Raw genomic sequence first — 19,910 nt, 5'->3', positions numbered from 1 at the left:
TGTTGGATTCCGCCTTGGGAAAATTTTAAGAGTCCACACACAAGGCCAACAGGCAAAAGATCAGGTGGTACCGGAGCTCAAATGTACGGTTCTCAGTAACTGCCAACTAAATACCCCTGACATTCTCTAACCGAATCGGGGTCAGCGTTGTCCCTTTTAGCGGGAAGACCAGGCCCTACAGAGGAGAAGGGTTATAAGCCCAAGGTCACCCAAAAACCCCGACAGCCATCGCTGGGGTGACTTCCTGGAGCAGCCACGTGCTCCAAGCCCAGCAGTTATGCCGCAGCGTGGCTGCCCCTGAGCCTGAGAACACACGGCCTAAAGCCAGCTGCAAAGGCCATGCAGCTGTGAAGGGCCAGCTAGTGAAGAGCTGGGATCCACCCGGCCTGAGGAGCCGGAAGCAGAATGGAGAGGCGCAGAGCGACAGTGGGTATCCTTCATCTTGCCCTCAGCCCTAACAAGAAAAACCATTCGCCGCTCCGCGACCGAGGTGGGCGCAAAACCGCTGAGAAGAAATTAGAACGCTCCTCTCTCCACAGAGGCCCCACCCCGCTGCACCTGCACTGCAGCCCGCTCTCGGCGCCCCCGCAGCCCCTGGCCCACCAGTTCCTGGGTCCCGCTGCATCCCACCCGTCCCACCAGAGCCGCTGCAGCCTCGGCACCTCCCCGCAGCTGCTGGACAGCACCGAGGTGGGGTCGGCCCGGAGACCGCTCCGACCCGAACCGACCCGCAGCCTGAGGAAACAAGAAGGTCGGAGGAGTTCTAACAGCAGCGCGTCACTTACTCAGGCGCCTCCTCCGTCCGCTGCCGCCCAGCGATCGCCAGTCGCGATCCTGACGCCCTTTGAGGGGTTGGCCACCCTCAACCGGCGGCTTATAGCTGGGCCCGCCCCCCGACCCCCGAGACTTGCGTCACTTCCTGCCTCACGTACACCTAACGAGGTATTCTAAAGAAATCGCCTGGGGCTGTGTGCGCGCGCACCCGACCCCTGCTCTCCGCTCGGGGTGCACGGGTGGGGCGAGGTCTTACAGAAAAGGCGCCAAAACAGCAGGTGCCGGGAGAAGCCGCGCGATTGGCGCACCGGCTTTCTACTGGGCGCGCTCCTCCGCGGCTTTAGCCACCCGACGCAGTCCCTGTCGCCCAGAGTCTTCCGCCTAACCTTGACCGACCTCTGGGCCCTGCAGTGCAAGGTCAAAAGTGTTAGCGTTGACTCCAAAATATTTACGGTGAAGTAGTTTCTTAGAGTGTATGACCAGAATGGAATAGTAGGTAGCCACTAAAGCATATTGTGAATATATATATTTACAGCCTCAGATATAAGCAAAAGGGGGAAAAAAAATAAAAGCAAAATGCAAAATTGTTTTCGGGATGTGTACAAGCAGCACTTGAACCTAGACTAACAAAAGAATTTGCATAACGTTTAATGCACAAGAGAATAGAAAGGAAGAAACAAGTGATTTACTAAGGCGGTTAAATTGTAGATTAAATTTCACGTTCATTGACATTATTGTTATAGGATAGTCCCATGCATAAAAAATACGACAGGTTATCTGTCACTTTTTAAACACTTTGCAAACATTCACATTTTGCCTCCCGCCTGTAATTTACAGACCAAAACCAAAGAGAGTTTTCAAATAGCTTCAAGGCTATTTGGTCCAGTTAAACCTGGACCAACAGAGAGTTGCAGATAACAACAACAACAACAACACACTTTCCAGGTGGAGCCCTTTGGGACCTGGAACAATCCTTAAAATGCAAATCTATTCTGGGACTGCAGGCTCTTGCCTTTCCCCTAATTCCGCCTGAAATAAGGACAAATACTTGAGATTTGCCACAGCCCTTTTTTGTTTGCTTGTTTCTTCAGTCCTGGTGACTGAACCCTGGACTTGGTGCATGCTAAGTAAGAGCTCTACTACTGAGCTACATTTCCACCCTTTCTTAATTTTATTTTTAGATAAATAAATATAACCCAGGCTGGGGTCAAACTTGCAGATCCTCCTGTGTCAGCCTCCTAATAGCTGGGATTACAGGTATGTGCCACCCAAGAGCCTTGTGGCCATTCCATTTACACCCCACCCCTGTATAAAATCTATCTCCATCCCTAAAATATGTATTTAAAAATCTTCTAAGCCAGAGCACTGTATTAGTAGAGGAGTAAAGAATTAATCATACAGGAGTGACCTTGAAATTTAAACAGTAGACTGCTTTTCCTTAGCTGTGAGATGGAATGGGTCCTCTCAGAGAGAAGGATGGTGCACCCCTCCTGCCCTCTAGTTTTCTTGGGGATCCCAGGGAAGTTTCAGAGAGTCTTGTCCAGGACTACCTCTTGACTTTTGAATGGCAGAATGGGAACTGCATAGGCTGCTTCCCAAAGAGGATGGTGTGGTCCTGGCAGAGTTGGTAATTTTAAGGAAATTGAGTCCCCCTCTTTTTGCCTCAATTTACTGCCCCCTTAATCCGTTAATTACCCTGTAAGTAGCCTTCAGCAAGCTTCCATTGGGAGGGTCTTCATGTTTTAGTTGCCACAGTGATTGGAGGTTGTTTATGTTTTGGTGATAAGGGAGGGTCCAGGCCACCTGGTAGGATGACCTGATCTTGAAACAATTTTTTTTTCCCCTTAAGGGGATGTAATTAACATACTAGGCCCGCATCTTCCAGGCATTTATCCTCAGATAAGGCTCCCTGTGGTTTTCAGTTGCCCTTCATTGTCTTTTCCCTGCTCACCCTTTCATGACTGACTAGCTACTTCACATCACTCACCACCCCCCAAATCCCTTAAAGGACTTAAATCGATTCAATAGTCAAGAGGTAGTCCTGGACAAGACTCTCTGAAACTTCCTTGGGATCCCCAAGAAAACTAGAGTGCAGGAGGGGTGCACCATCCTTCTCTCTGAGAGGACCCATTCTATCTCACAGCTTTTAAGTTGGTTGGGCATCATCTAGTCCGGCTATTTGTTGCTGAGAAGGGGCAAAGTTGGGCGAGTGACCTCAAGTCCTGGTCCTCTATCAGATGGTGAATGGAAGTTTAGGACATTTAACAATGCTAATATTTCCAGGTGAAAAATCTCTTACCCTCTGGGAGAAAATGGGTATAGAAAACCAAAGTCAGGATCATCCATTGATATGAAATTTCAAATAAAATTTTATATTCACTAAATTAAACGAGATGACACTGAAGGGCTGGGGTTGTGGCTCAGTGGTAGCGCGCTTGGGCACTGGGTTCAATCCTCCGCACCACATGAAAAAAGTAAATAAAATAAAGTTATGTATCCATCTGCAACTAAAAATAATTTTTAAAAAAAGATGACACTGAGCTGGAGAGGTAACTCAGTCGGTAGTTGCAAGCACAAGGCCCTGGGTTCGATCCCAAGCACCAAAAAAAAAAAAAAAAAAAAAAAAGACACTGAAGAGGATGTCAATTGTCTTTATTTTTGTGCTTTTATTAGTGATAACAGACACTATGCAATCAAATTCCCTTTACTAACCCTTTCCCCCTGGAAGTTTTGCAGGATCACTCCCCCGCTACTATTTCAAGTAAATGAATATAAATGTGTCTTACTCTGTTGTGAAAACTATATGTATTGAGAAACAATTTTTTTTTTTTGGCCTCCAACTCCAAACATTCAGATATTTTCCTTTTTTTAAAATCTGATTGTCATTGTTTTTGTTGTTGCCACTATTACATAGCATTATCTTCCACATGTGGAGGTCCAGTAACTTGGATGCTTAAATGGGTATTGGTAACTTTTATCTAAACTATCCAGTATAGCTAATGTGGATATTTTTCAATATTCAACCTTCCACAAACTGTAACAAAAGATTTATCTTTCTCTGGAAATAAAATTCTTGCAGTCCTTCCAAAAAGTGCAGAAAAATCAAATCATGGGTGCTAGAATTTTCATAAAATTTGTGGAGGCTGGCAAGAAATGTACAAGTTTAAAAAAAATGTGCTAAAGAAAAAAAAAAAACACCTTGAGTTATGGGGAAAAGAGCACAAAGGCTGGAGAGTCAAGGTACCGGGCTGTATCAACTTTAAATAAAGTTTAAATACCTGCCTCCCAACTTTTACTAGTAATTTTCCTGAAAGATACAATGCAAAAAAAAAAGAAAGAAAGAAAGAAAGAAAAAAAAAAAAAACAAGCAAAAAAAACTGTAATGAGGTCTGAGCTATGGGGCAAAATGTCATCACTTAGGTGTGATCTTATAGCAGATGCCATTCAATCACGTGTCTGGGAATAGAATGTAACTATATGGGAAAATGTTTAAGTGGAAATGTTAACTTTCCTTCATAAGAACTCACTTAAAATTTTTATAATTGAGATGAAATTCATAAGCCATAAAATTCAACATTAAAAAAAAAAATATATATATATATATATATATATATATATATATATATATATATATATACCTGCCTCCCCAGCCTTTCCTTTCTATGTTTAAATGAGGTAAGGCAGTGAGAAACTCCTAAAAACAATGACTGACTCAGAGTAGACTTTTGGTCAGCATTGGTTTAGTCAGAGTCTGGGTGGGGAGGATTGGGGTCCGGTAGGACCTTGATGTGGAAGATGTCTACAGACTGGGATAGAATTTAGGTTCATGAAGAGGAAGAGAAAAGACATTTTAGTGGAGAATGGCCCCATTCATGCGAAAGGTCTGGAGTGAGAATGAGCATAGGGTTTGTTAAAAAACCTACCCTAGCCAGGTGTGGTGCTGCTCGACCTTGATCCCAGCTACTCAAAGACTAAGGCAGGAGGATTCCAAGTTCAAGGCCAGCCTGGGCAACTTAGTAAGACCCTGTCTCAAAGTAAAAATATAAAAAGGGCTGGGGAGGTAGCTCAGTGCTAAAAGTGCCCCAGGGTCCCCAAAACCCACTTTTGCCGCAAAAAAATTTTTCTCTAAGGACATACTGAATAGCTACTGCAGGGGGATTACTGATGAAAAAGAGGGTATAAGCATCATCCACTACAAAATTCTCCCTCTTTTTCTTCACTTGGAGAGTGAAGAAGACTCCTGAAGAGTCTTGCTAGCTGGTGAGGGAAGAATGGCAGGAAAAGCAAACCAGAGAAGCTATTTATATAGTAAAAAGTGCCCCAGCCTAGAAGTCAGCATCTAGTCCCAGATCTGTCACCAACTGTGCTGCTGCAGAACCTTGTGATTAATGGCTCTGTGCCTCAGTTTCTTTGTTAGCCACATGTAAATAGCATCCCTTTAGTTCCTTCATCCGTGAATTTAAAAGTAGGAAAGCTTCTTAAACTATATGGTTAAACAAATGTGAAGTGTTAACTCATTCAGAGCCCAGTGTAAGTAAGAACATGTATAGTGGTGGGCAGAAGCCTGGAAACTGAAAAATTCTAAGCTTCTAGCAATGAGGTTATTGCTTAAGAAATTTTCTTTTCTTTTTGGTACAGAGGATTGAACTCAGGGTCTCACACATGCTAGGCAAGTGTGCTACCATTGAGTTATATCCCTAGCCCAAGGCTATTGCTTAAGAAAGAAAAGGAAAAATGAAAGGTATCTTCAAGAACTTTTGAATGCTTTGATTCCAGAAAAAAAAATGACTTAAGTCATTGATAATGGCCAAGATAAAAAGGTAATCCCTTATTGACTAGGGTTGTTTATTAAGTTGTTTATTGAGTAGAGTTGTGTACTGGGCAGACATACAAAGAAATATTCAGACAAATACCTCTAAAAAGGCAAACAACTGGAGAAACTATTTATATGTAAAATAAATAGCAAGAATGCAGATATATATACACAATGGAATGCTATTTAGCCTTTAAAAAATGAAATTGTGTCATTTGCAACAATGTGATGAACCTGGGAGACATTATTCCAAGTGAAATAAGTAAGCACAAAAAGACAAATACCACATAATCTCATTCAAATGCAGAATTTAAAAAAATTGATCTCATGGAAGTAGAGTAGAATGGTGGGTACCAGAGGCTGGAGCAAATTGGGGTGCAGGTAGGATGGGGAAAGGTTGATCAATGAGTACTGAGTTACGATTAGATAGGAGCAAGAAGTTCTGGTGGGCTATTGCAATGTAGGGTGACTATCGATAATGATATGTTTCAAAAAGTTAGAAGAAAGGATTTTGAATGTTTCCTTATAAGGACATGGTAAATGTTTGAAGATAGGTATGTTTAAGTTGATTTAAACGTTACATATGTATTCATGGGTCAAAATATCACATGGCACCACATAATATGTATATACTTTTTATGTTTTTATGTATCCATTGAATATATATGTATATATACACATCTATGTCTATATAGATACACTACATCTATCTATGTGCGTGTGTATTGCGTGTTTTGTGTGTGTGTGTGTGTGTGTGTGTGTGTGTGTATATATATATATATATATATATATATATATATATATATATATATATATTTGTTTGTTTTTGTACCAGAATTGAATCTAGGGGTGCTTAACCACTGAGCCACATTCCCAGCCCCAGCCCTTTTACTTTTTATTTTGAGACAGGGTCTCCCTAAGTTGCTGAGGGCCTCACTAAATTGTTGACGCTGGCCTTGAACTTGTGATCCTCCTGCCTTAGCCTCCAGAGTCCCTGAGATTACAGGTGTGCACTACCAAGTATGGCAGTTCTTTAAATCTTATTCCAAATTTTGTGCCTACCTAGATTCTAGTTAATCTTAATGTTTATCTGTTGTTTGTTTTTTTTTTTTTTTTAATGTAAAAATACAATTGAATGAAATTTATTCTCTTCTTCAGTCCCAGATACAAGAGGGGATCTTGCCACTTGCCTCCTGGGAGCAAAGTCAAACATAAACCTCTTAACTGAGATATTTACCAGGAACTGAGGAGGAATAATCAGTATAGGGAAGGCACTGGAAAACCAAATTTTTAAGATGAGGGAAAGAGGATTTTAGTTTTTAGACAAAGATATTTAGTATTTTGTCTTTTACATTTGAAAACATTAATCTTCTTATGTTGTATATATTTTAATCACACTTTAAAAAATACCACTAGCCGACCTCCCTACCCTGATACTTACACCTCAATAAACTGCCCCAAGTGGGGGAAGAAAAATACCACTGGCGGCACTGTGGTACACACCTATGATCGCAGCAACTCGAGACTGAGGCAGGAAGATTACAAATTCAAGGCCAGCCTGAGCAACTTAGACCCTGCCTTAAAATAAAGCTTAAAAAGGGACTGGGGGCACTGGAGTTGTGACTCAGTGGTAAAGCACTTACCTGGCACGTGTGAGGCACTGGGTTCCATCCTCAGCACCACATAAAAATAAATAAAGGTATTCTGTCCATCTGCAACTAAAAAATATTTTTTAAAAAAGGGGGACTGGGTATGTAGCTCGTGGTAAACACCCCTGGGTTCAATCCCTAGTATAAAAAAATCATAATAATTAATCTGTCAATTTATTAATAGATCATCTAAAACCAATGTGCTCTTTCTGGGGCTATACTTCTGGCCCAAATGGTATATGGGGTCTTTTGGATCAGCATTTCTCAAAGAGTTTTTTACTACACTCCATAGAAAAACATCCATTTTATGTGTGTGTCTCTCTGTTCACATGAAACTGAAGTAAGTTTCATGAAATAATAATCTTGATGTGTGCAAAGCACTCTGGAATTTTCTGTTCTATTTAATTGTAAAAACGCTGATTTTAACCCACTCCATTGATTTCCCAATGGGGTGTGTAACCGTTTTTGAAAACCTTGTAAGGTAGCCCGGGATCATCTACTTTTTCAAGGCACATGTCTGTTTAGTCAACTCAAGGTTTCTCCCTGTTTCTTTACTGACTGTTTAAACTTTCTACCACCCTACACTTTAGCAAATATTGATTAAGGTTTTATGAGTGGAGAGACCAAGTAAGGAAACATAGATCAGATGCTTTTAAATAGTGTCACACATTTTAACCGGTGAAGACAGTCACACAACAGATCTCTGTAGAAACCTCAATAGAAACCACTCTAACTACATTCATCTCTAACTAGAGCTCCTATGAACATGCTATATCAATTTTCTTTTTCTTTCTTTCTTTTTTTTTTTTTTTTTTTTTTTTTTTTTGGTACCAGGGATTGAACCCAGGGGCACTTAACCACTGAGTCACATCCTCAGCCCTTTTTGTGAATTTTAGTTAGAGACAGTCTCACTGAGTTGCTTATGGCCTCACTGAGTTGCTGAGACTGGCCTTGAATTTGCGATCCTCCTGCCTCAACCTCCCCACCTGCTGAGATTACAGCACCACGCCCAGCTATATATCAGTTTTCTTTACCTTGGAATCCTAAGCCTAGGGCAATCACTTTAGGACCAGAATCATAAAATTAAAATTTGGAACTCTGCTACCTTGGGACGCAATATATTCTAGAGAAGAATGGCTGTTGGACTGTCAACTTACAGATTTGAGATTGGTATTATTTTCCATTTTATTTTGCATTTCTTCCCACCCCCACCTTAAATGTATACATGGAAACCTTCAGTTTCCTATCCTTTCCTAGTTGCTGACTAGATTTGTTTTTCTGTTTCCCCAGGGCTTAAAAATCTCACACAAGGTTAATATGGAGGACTTTGCCCCCACTTTATAGCAAATGGCAAAGGTTACTTAGGGCAGGGAGAAGAGAGTAATTAATTTTTAATTAATTACAAGGGTAGTTATGCCAACTAGTCTAGTGATATGAGGATACAGGTTATGAGGTTTGACCTCATAATAGAATTTCAAAATTGGAGGGAACTTTAACTCAGTTCTGACCCTGGCCTATAGTAAAGGTAGCATTCAATGAAAGTATGTTGAGTTAATTAAACAAAATCCCTCTACTTCATCCCATCAAGTGGCTGTTGTTTAGTTTCTCCTTTTCCTCTCCAATAACAGGAAATCTATAATTTCCCAAAGCAGAGAACCTTGGGCATTTTGAACTGTCAGAATGTTTTTACCCATACTGAGCTGAACCCTCTCTGCCTTTAATCCTATAAATTGATTATTGTTTAAAGACTACTCACCTATCCACAACTGTCTTTTCTTTTTAAGCTAAATACCCAAATCTAAGAGCCACCACAGGACATGATTTGACATCTCCCCACTCACTAATCACTTTTAGAAGCATGGTATGACCAACCTTTCCAGAAGAAGCAGGGTTGGCATTTCTTTGTGGATACTGCAGACTTTATGAAGGCCTTCCATCTGACACCACATTCACTGCACATTCTCATGGTGTTTTCAAGAGGGTTCATGGGAAAAGATTGTTCTTGAAGCAGTGATACCTGGGTTCAAAATCTAGTTTTGCCATTTAGCAATTAGGCATATTAGTATTTCATGTTTCCTCTTTTCCATGGATAATGTGATATCCAGATATTGTTGTAGTCTAATATTCTGGTACGTAGAATATCCGCCTTAGTTTATCACCAGTTTACTTCAGCTAAAGATAGAAAATAATCTAATAATCTCAGTGCCTTGGGAGGCTGAGGCAGGAGGATCATAGGTTCAAAGTCAGCCTCAGCAACTTAAGTGAGGGTGTAAGCAACCTAGTGAGACCCTGTCTTAAAAGAAGAAGAAGAAGAAGGAAAAAAAAGGGCGGGAGATATGGCTCAGTGGTTAAGTGCCCCTGGGTTCAGTTTCTGGTACCAAAAAAAAGAATCTAACCTATTTGATTAAAAACCTTCTTATCATTAGAGCTGAATAGTAATAACTAAGGTTTACTGAGCATATACTGTGTGTGGGTACCATTCTAAGGTCTTTAAGCCTACAAGTTCATGTAGCCCTCATACAATCCTTAAAAATGAAAATTATCATTATCCCTATTTTCCAGGCATGGAAATTGGTATTATACTAGAAGTCAAACTTAGGTAATCTAGCTCCTGACCCTGGCCCTAAACAATTCCACAATACATACTGCCTTCTTACAAATGCAATCATGAATAGTCTGACCTTAAATTTGCAATTCTCCTGCCTCTGCTTCTTGAGTAGCTGGGATTATAGGCATGTATCACCATGCCCTGCTCAAGGCAGAATTTCTATTAAAGAGGTCCAGGGCATCCATGTAGAACAATTTGGAAAAAAAAAATTAGCTCGTGGAGAATTCATTAATTTTTCACTTCAGACTTAATTTCACTTCAAAATTTGGATTTATTTTTGTGTTGAGGGAAATCCCAGATAATTCTAAAAATCAGACTTTGTAGTATAACTGATTCTCCAGAAATCTAGGTACATGTATGAAAGAATTACAGTGCATTTTTTTTTTTTTTTTGATACTCAGAATTGAACCCAGGGGTGCTCAACTACTGAGACACATCCCCAGCCCTAACCCCCTTTGTAAATTCTTTATTTTGAGACAAGTTCTGAGAGGCTTGCTAAATTGCTGAGACTAGTCTTGAACTTGCAATTTTCCTGCCTCAGCCTCCCGAGTCCCTGGGATTTCAGGTATGTGCCACTATGCCTGGGTACAGTGCATTCTTATTGTCCCTGCAAGACAGTTGATCTTTTAAAATGTATACCTGCTTTTAATAAGGAGCATTATTAAATCAAAGAAATTATTTTAACTTTGTTTCCAAACTATTTGTGAGTCAATTTGGTTTTACAAAAAATTTTTCTTCTTCCTTCTTTGGACATCTGAGCTTGCAGCTCCTACTTACATGAGTTTCCCTTCCTCTAGTGTTGAAATCTGGCATCTAATAATTTTGATAAACTATGTGCCATATGGCCAAACACTGCCTAAGTTGAGAACTTTTAAAAAGACTAATAAAGAGGACTTTGAAAGGAACATTGTACTGATGTAAAATGAACATATGTGTAAAGAAAACACTTGAAAACAGATGATTAAACCTAACTCCCAAGTCAGCAAATTCGGTGTGCAGGAAAAATACCAAATTGTCAAAAACTTGTTGGTTTCTTTGGCTTAATATGCATGGTAGACAGTTTCCCCCAGTTTGGAAAATAACACTGCCAAAACTTTTATTTCTCATACATGGAAATGTGGTCAAGGAGGCAACTGTATGGTGGTTGGTTACATCTGTGAGAGCTGGCCCGACTTCCCCTGGTTCATATCACACGGGCTTCCACATGTGGAAAGAGTCCTAACCCAGCGCTGGGGTTCCCAGGCCTCAGAGTCAAGTAACATTAACTGAATCCCCAGCTTGTCCAGAGACTAGACTGGGTGCTTGTATTTGTGTCATCTTATTTGACCCCTGGCAATTCTGTGAAACAGATATCTCACCCATTTTATAGATGACGAAGTAGAAATGCAAAGGATACAAACTAATTGACTAGAAGTGGCACAACTTTTTTAAGTTGCAGAAACTAATCTCAGGTCTTTGAGATCTTCTGTCTTAAAAACCACTTTTCATACTTCTCAGATGTTGAAATATTGAACTGCTGCCTAGAAAGCAGAGGGTTGAATCTCTGTGCCCAGGGTAGAATGACTTAGTATCAGCCTCCAAACTGAGCCTTATAACTACACCCATCTTAGGAAGGTTTGAGTTCATTTGTGCTGAATTTTATGCCAGGGACTCAAAAGACTCCAAAATAAAATGACAGGGTCACAAGTACAGTGTGCCTGGAATAACTCTCCCAGACGCTTCCTAGAAATAACTTACGGTACCATGGGATTTAGAACTGGCTTAACTAATGAGATGGCTGTAAACAGCTGCCAACCAGGTGATGGGAAAGCAGGCAACCTAAAACATAAGCATTATACACCATCTTCAAACTTGTATGAGATTACTGCTTCTGAAACTGAGTTCCAGTGAGGATAGGGAGCATCTAAGGAGAACCACTGGCTTCTGAAGTAAGGCCAAACCCAGGACATAAGGTGGGCAAAGGCTGCCTGTAATCTCAGTCACCTGAGAGGTTGAGGTGGGACAATCATAAGTTCAAGACCAGCCTCAGCAACTTAGCAAGACCCTCTGCAACTAAACAAGACCCTGCCTCAAAAGTAAAAAATAAAAGGACTGGGGATATATATAGCTCAATTGTAAAGCGCCTCTGGGTTCAAGCCCTAGTACACACACACACACACACACACACACACACACACACAAGTGGGCAAAGGCAGCAAAGAACTCAAAGGGCGCAAAAATTCTGGGAACAGAAGCTGATCCTGCTGAGCCTGTTGTCCTCTCTATTTCAGGGAGCCATTCTTGTCAGTGGGCGAGATCCAAGTTCCTACTTTGGCTTCATTAAGGGACAGGTAGGTTTCCCTGCAGGTGTTGGGATGAGTTAAACTAAAATTGGCTTTGAGATCGCAGGGAGCATCCAGTCCTCCTTGTCCTAACCCGATTGCGCCACTGGAGCTCCTAACCCAGTGCTTCTTAAATTTTAATGTACATCTGACTCACCTGGGGGCCTATTAAAATGCAGATTCTGATTCAGAAAGTCAGGTGGGTGGGGCCCAGTTCTGCATTTCTAACATGCTCCTTGTGGATAACAAGGTTGCTGGTTTTCAAAGTACACTTGAATAGATTTTAGAGGAGGGAGAGGTTTCATTAACTGTCTCTCCAGCCCTTCCCACAGAGAGGGCACACTGTGCAGCCAGCTGGCATGAAAGTGGTTTCTACTTGGCAGCTGTTTTTGTGTAGCTATGGTGGCCTATTATTCTACTAAGCTTTTCAAAGGACAAGGTCAATTCCTGGGGCTATCACAGCTTAAGTAAAACAGCCCTTGAGACCATTTAGTACTTTTGCTGGGACTCCACAATTGCCAAACAATCCACTCATCCTGGTTCTTGAGAGGATTTTCCTAAGAAGATACTGAAGTTTTGACCTACACAGCAGCTCTTGCTCCGTGCAAAGTAATAAATTGGCCATTACAATCTGTGTTCTCTGCCCTTGGGTAGCAGATTACCTGATGACCTTGGGTGAACTGATAAAATTGAGGTTCTAAAGAAGCTATAAACTAGAGGAACAGCCCAGACCTGTTGTGAACTTTACTGAATGCCTTGGGAAAGCCAGCTGAATAACTAGTCCCCACACATTCTGCTCTGGGACCTCTCGTGCAGAAGGGGCATGGACTGGAAAAAGGGTAGGATTTTTCAAAACAATCAAACAAATGGCAACAAAAATTCTTATTGGGAAACTAAAGGGAAACAAATACTAAATCACTACTTTCCTCCCTCCTCACAACCACTCATACATTCACAACATACAAAACAAACAGATCACAGAGTGTGCATTTGGGAACCTAAATTTGGAGTATGGTTTGAGGTCTGTATGAATGGAGTACCATCTTTGACCTGCTCTTTCTTCTCTACCTCTCTAGGTTGGCAGAAGCTTGTGAGTTCCAGGCAATGACACTTATACTTGATGGGGTAGGTGCTCATACAGTGCAGGTGATATTGTCATCCCTGACCTGGGAATGGTTTCCCAAGATGATTGTTTCATGGGTGGCCCTGACCTGAGTCTTCCCCAGTACACCAGGTTCTCCTTAAAGACTAAGCCTTCAAACACTATTCCACACTTTTTTGGCATCTCTTGGGTAGTTAGCTCTTAGAAGGCCAGCCCTTGGCCTTCACTTGTTTCTCTCTGGCCACTTAGCCCTGTCACTGGGCTGGGTCACACATGGCCCAAAACCTGCACCTGAACCTCAGTGGCAGAGGGCACCTGTCCAGTGCTTATCCTGTGTGCACTGCGTTAGCTCCTTCTACCAGAGAAGACTGTTGACTCATCCTGTTTCTAAGCTGAGCTTACATTGGGATCATCCATTGGGACCATCCATTAAGCCCTTTCTTCCTGTCTGAGGAAAGCCTCTGATTTTCATTGTTCAGAGAATAGACTCTGAGCCTGTGAGTGAGCCTTAATGAGCTTATGTTCCCATTCTTCTCTTGTTCCTGACAAACATTTACCAGGTTTCTACTGTGTGTCAGACCTTGTTGAGCCCTGGTGATAAAGAGTTGTCCCAGGATATCCCTTGGGTTCTCTGATGATTTATCCATCAAGTGCCCCACAAGGGAGGGATCTTCTAGAAGCCTGTCATTTCATTTGTCCAACATCAAAAACTTTTGAAATATTAAGAGAAGCATCCTTGTTTCATATTTAGATATCAAAGACAAATGGCCAATACAGAAGGACCACTGAAATGGACCTATCATTATACTTCTAAGAATTTTTGTGAAAATAAACTAGACATCAGAAGTGTAACTGCCATGTGTTATCTGAGGGAAAGTCTGTGATGAGTTGAAGGTGAAGTACCTTAGAGATACTGATCTCTAAGTGTCTTCAGCTAAGACTTGATTATCTCTTATCTGTAAAATGGAAATACTATGCTTACCTCTGAGGCTTGAACAAGGTCATTAAATCAGATAATACATGTAAAGTCAGATAATGCATGGTGCTCAGCATCTTAGAATGACTTCTTTTTCTTTTTCTTTTTTTTTTTTTTGATGCTGAGAATTGAACCCAGGGGCATTTTACCACTGAGCTGAGCCCCGACCCTTTGTATTTTTTATGTTGAGACAGGGTCTTACAAAATTGCTTAGGGCCTCACTAAGTTGCTGGGGCTGGTCTCGAATTTACCATCCTCCTGCCACAGTCTCCTGGGTTGCTGAGATTACAGGCACACACCACTGTGCCTGGACCCCAATTTTTTCCTCCCAAGTTTGTCACCCCCAACTGTCATCAGACTGTGTGTGCCCTCCTCTCCTGGCTTCCTAACCTATCTCTCTGCATCTTTCCTCTTTTCCACCTCTTCCATCCAGGCCCATGGGGGAGCTCCACCATGAGGATCGCCCCTCCTTGCCATCTGTTCCTTTTCTCTTCTCTAGATAGGTTCTTCTTTCAGTCTCTCTCTGATCACCTTTCCTCATACTTGTCTGAACACCTTTCAGCACCTCTGAGTCTCCTTAAAGTCAGAAACCTCAAGGCCATATTTGCTTCTGTCACCAGCGTATCTTAGATTCATCTATAATAGGAATTCAGAATTAGTAAGAAAGGGATCATAGTGTGCTTTTCCACTTCAACCTAAATATATACTTTACCTACTATAAACAACAAATCAGAAAAGATAGCTGCCGCATTTTCTTCCTTCCTTCCTTCCTTCCTTCCTTCCTTCCTTCCTTCCTTCCTTCCTTCTTTCCTTCCTTCCTTCCTTCCTTCCTTCCTCTTTCTTTTTTGTGCAAGGGAATGAATCCAGGGGTACTTAACCACTGAGTCACATTCCCAGTCCTTTTTTGTATTTTATTTAGAGACAGGGTCTCACTAAGTTGCTTAGAGCCTTGCTAATTTCTGAGGCTGGGCTTGAACTCATGATCCTCCTACCTCAACTTCCCAAGCCACTAGGATTATAGACATGCACCACCACACCCAGCAGCCAAAACATTTTCTGAGAAAAATAATATCTGTAGTGTTCATAGCATGGTACCATCTGGATTATTGTGGAGGTGTGCAAAATATACATAGCCTGGGGAAAACCTCAAATGGAAGTTGAGATTATGAGTTTAGTGAGGAGAGACTACTTCCTCCCATGACAGCCACCCTTAACCATTGGCAGGATAAGATATTCTTGGACTTTATTTCAATACTGGTGTTTATACAGTTTTCCATTGGCCAGGAGACTGATAAAATTAATCAAAGGGTTCATATCTCCCTTCCAGGCACACCCTTTCTTTCCCCCAGTTTCCCATGACCTGAGATCCATAATCTCCCCAAACTGGAAGCAACCAAGATCACTTTCAAGAGGTGAAAGGATAAACAAACTTCAGTTAGTCATGCAATGGAATTCATCAGTAAAAAGGGATGAACTATTCATGGGAAGCATTGCTAATAAAAATGTATAAAAAGGCACAATGCTAGGAGCCTTTGCAGTGGTACATGCCTATAATCCCAGCGACTTGGAAGGCTGAGACAGGAGGATCGGGAGTTTAAAGCCAGCCTCAGCAAAAGCGAGGCTATAAGCAACTCAGTGAGACCCTGTCTCTAAATAAAATACAAAATAGGGTTGTGGATGTGGCTCAGTGATTAAGTGCCCCTGGGTTCAATCCCTGGAACAAAAAAAAAAAAAAAAAAGAGGCAAAATGCTAAATGAAAAAAGACAGTCTTCTTAAAAGGCTACATACTAGGGGGAGGCAAAAATGGAGGAAGGATGGATTGTATAGAGGAAAATGAGGGGTCGGGGGAAGATAATAGATAAAAGATAATAGAATGAGACAATCATCATTCCCCTATGTACACGTATGATTATGCAAACAGTGTGACTCTACTTTGTATACATCCAGAGAAACGGAAGTTGTACTTTATAGCACGGTCAACCTTAATATATACTAATTTAAAAATTAATTAGGAGGTCAGGGAGTCCCAGAATGTAATGCAGGTTTGATAAAATCTATGTTACAAACATATGACCTAATCTCACCTAAGAGAGTATAAGAGTGCTCACCTAAGTGACTGGGAGTGAAAACTAAGACTAAAGACAAAAGGAACTGTACATTAAACACTTTACTGTAATTGGTAAAGATGTTTCCCATGAGAAGACGGGTTAATAACTCTGAATCACTCTACATTTATATACTGGGATCGAACAAATAAGTAGATGGCTGGTAAATTGTGGAAGCCAGATTTTTCACTATTGGAGTGTAAAGTTACAGATAAACAAGGAAGACAGCTGGAATGAATCATGTCCAGAGTTGGAGACATCATATAAACTCATGAGTAGTTTAATATAGACACTGTATTTAGCTGGGCATGGTGGCTCATGCCTGTGATACCAGTAACTTGGGAGGCTGGGGGCAGGAGGATTTCAAGTTCTAGGCCAGGTTCAGCAAGGTACACTATTTATCTATTATCTATACCTATATATAGTCAAGAATATGGGTGTATACACAGGTTAAAATATATGTATAAAATGGTAGAGAAAGTAAAAAAACTGAAATTGGTTTTTCTTTTTTTGGGGGGTGCTGGGGATCAAACCCAGGGCCTTGTGCTTACAAGGCAAGCACTCTCAGACTGAGCTATCTCCCCAGCCCCTGAAATTGGTTTTTTGAAAAAATAAAACTGATGAACCTTTAGCTAAAAGGATCAAATTTAAAAAAAGAAAAAAATTCAGTATATGAAAATCAGAAATAAAAAAGAACATTTATCACCATCAACCTTACATAAATAAAAAAGATGATAAAGGAATACTACAACTATCTGTAAACAAATTAGATAATTTAGATGAAAATTTTAAAATTCCTAGATAGGCATAAATTACTAAAACTGATGCAAGAAAGAAAATTTGAATAGACTTAATAGCAATTAAAGATATGGAATCATAATTTTGAAACTTCTCATGAAGAAAAACTGTGGTACAGAGAGATTCATTGGTGACTTCTAACAAACATTTCAAGAAGAATCAATAAAAATTCTTTACAGATGTTTTCCAGAAAGTGGTGGAGTTGAGTATGGTGTTACATGCCTGTAATATCAGCGACTCAGGGGCTGAGACAGGAACTTGCAGGTTGGAAGACAGTCTCAGCAACTTAGTGAGACCCTGTCTCAAAACGGGCTGGAGTTGTAGCTCAAAGGTAAAGCACTGATGGGTTCAATTCCCAGAACTGCAAAAACAAAAAAAAAAGAAAAATGAACAGAGAAAAATAGGCAGTAGAACACTTCCCATTCATTCTATCACATTTCTATTACTCTAATATTAAAACGAAAGACTTCATAAGAAAGCTACAAAATAAATAAATAAATAAATCCTCAGTAGTGACTAGCAAAATTCTAGATGCAATCAGCAACATTTAAAGAAGGATCTACAGTGGAGCATGTTGGAACATATCTGTAATCCTAGCAGCTGGGGAGGCAGAGGCAGAAGGATTTCAAGTCCTCAGAGCCCGCTGCCAGGCGCCATCTTAGAGATCAGGCCAGGTGCGGCTCTGGGGCCCTCAGAGCCTGCCCCTGACAAGGTCCAAAGCCAGCCTCAGCAACTTAGTGAGGCCCTAAAGCAACTTAGGAAGACTCAGTCTTCAATTAAAATGTAAAAAAGGGCTAGGGATATGGTTCAATGGTTAAGCACCCCTGGGTTCAATCCCTGGCACCTACAATAAAATAAAATAAAAAGGATCTACCCCATAGCCATGACTAAGAAGAAATTACCCCAGGAACAGAAGGCTAATTTAATATATGAAAATAAGAAACATGCCATATAAATAGAATAAAGTACCAAAACCACATGGTCAACTCAATAGAAGCGAAAAAAGTATATGACAAAATCCAATGCCCTTTTGTGGTGTTTTTGTTTGTTTGTTTGTTTTGTTTTTGTTTTTAGATGTAGACAGACACAGTACCTTTATTTTATTTATTCATTTTATGTGGTGCTGAGGATCGAACCCAGTGACTCACACATGCGAGGCAAACACTCTACCACTGAGTCACAATCCCAGCCCTGTTTTTTTTTTTTTAAACGCTCAACAAACTAAAGGAACCTACCTCAATCTGACAAAAGGAATTTACAAAAATCCCACAGCTAACATCATACGTGGTGGTGAAAGACTTTCCCCTAACATCAGAAACTAGATAAAGGGGGTTCACTCTCACCTCTTCTATTCAAGACTGTGTTGGAGATCCTAACCAAAGAAGTTGGGCAAGAAAAACAAATAAATGGTGTCTATGTTGAAAAGGAAGAAGTAAATCTATCTTTGCAGAGGATATGATTTTTAATCTAGAAAATCCTAATGAATCCCCTTAAAAAACTGTTAATATACACACAAATGTCTTCCAACTCTGTCCACTGAAAGGGTGTAAAAGCAATAATACCCAGGTAGCAATAAGCATCTTGGTTTCTTTTTTTCTTTTTCTTTTTTTTTTTTTTTTGCATACTGGGGATCGAACTCAGGGCCTTGTGCTTGTGAGGCAAGCACTCTACCAGCTGAGCTATCTCCCCAGCCCTAGATCTTGGTTTCTAATACAATTCTCCAATATAAAAGAACTGAGCCCCTTGGAAAAATGGCTGCTGATTCTAAAGCTGGGTCAGAGGATATAAAACATGAACCTGGAGCATCTTCTAGTACCAGAGAAGACAGTCCTCAAAAAACAAAACAGTGGGGGTATGTCTGTGGACACAGGAGTCACCTGAAGGAACAATAACCAAAGCTGGAACAATTTGAGCAACAAAATAAATAGAATAATACTGAATTATCAACCAAAGTATAAAATAAATATCTGTAAGATCCTACTGATATAAATAAATCATTGGCTAAATAAATAAACGAGGAAAAAGTAGACACATTTCCTTTACGGATGAATTCCAAATAACATGAAGACACTGCCCTGTTGAGAAGGTGGAGCTTAGCTCCATACCTCTAAAGTATGGGCTTCAGCTAGGCATGGTGACCTGGTGGCATGGTGGCGTGAGCCTGCAGTCCCAGTGACTTGGAGGCTGAGGCAGGGGGACTATGAGTTCAAGGCCAATCTTGGCAACTTAGCAAGACCCTATCTCAAAAAATAAATTAAAAATGGCCTGGATATGTATCTCAGTGGTAGAGCACTTGCCTAGCATGTGCAAGGTCCTGGGTCCAATTCCCAGTAGTGCGCACACACACAAATATGTATATAAAGGCCGCGTATCATAACTTCTTTTTGATGAGTACAGTATGAAAAGGGGATAAAAAAAGATAGTAACTTTGCAAACTTTACAAATACTACCTCAGTCAGATGATCAAAGTCAACACCAACAGTGATAAATCATGTTAATAGTATATACTCTGACATGATAGGAAGAAATGGCACTTCACCTCTGTGTTTTTCTTCCCTCAACCCCAAACCCTAATCTAATCATGAGAAAAACATCAGAAATGAAGGGATTTTTATAAAATAACTGATCAGTATTCCTCATAACTTCCAAGCTCAACAAAAATAGGAAAAGTGTAAGAAATTCTTATGTTCTAGAAGAGCCTAAGGAGACATGATAACTAATGTAATGTGTTGTCCTACATGAAATCCTAGAACAAACATGGAG

The 19,910-nt window shown here is 40.7% G+C and overlaps 2 protein-coding genes across 3 annotated transcripts in view; one reads left to right on the top strand and one right to left on the bottom strand.

Annotated features, from left to right (window-relative positions):
• Tfrc (transferrin receptor) overlaps nucleotides 1-891 on the bottom strand; it is a 31,471-nt gene extending 30,580 nt beyond the window's left edge. Inside the window, exon 1 of one of the 2 annotated variants that reach the window (XM_047564110.1) lies at nucleotides 786-891. The gene's annotated coding sequence lies outside the window, so the exon portion shown is untranslated. Of the gene's footprint in view, nucleotides 1-639; nucleotides 725-785 lie in introns of those variants that run through there. The other variant, XM_047564112.1, reaches the window with a different exon arrangement.
• LOC124992829 (uncharacterized) lies at nucleotides 319-14,114 on the top strand. Its single transcript, XM_047564113.1, has 4 exons — nucleotides 319-942; nucleotides 12,115-12,174; nucleotides 13,242-13,290; nucleotides 14,019-14,114. The coding sequence occupies exons 1-3, from the start codon at nucleotides 406-408 to the stop codon at nucleotides 13,257-13,259; spliced, it is 615 nt and encodes a 204-aa protein (XP_047420069.1). The 5' UTR covers nucleotides 319-405; the 3' UTR covers nucleotides 13,260-13,290; nucleotides 14,019-14,114.
• The last annotated feature ends 5,796 nt before the right edge of the window (nucleotides 14,115-19,910 follow it).

Source organism: Sciurus carolinensis, chromosome 9 (genome assembly GCF_902686445.1).
Source record: "Sciurus carolinensis chromosome 9, mSciCar1.2, whole genome shotgun sequence".
Classification (NCBI taxonomy): domain Eukaryota; kingdom Metazoa; phylum Chordata; class Mammalia; order Rodentia; family Sciuridae; genus Sciurus; species Sciurus carolinensis.
The sequence above is the reverse complement of the archived record's forward strand: the minus strand, read 5'-3'. Positions and strand labels throughout refer to the sequence as shown.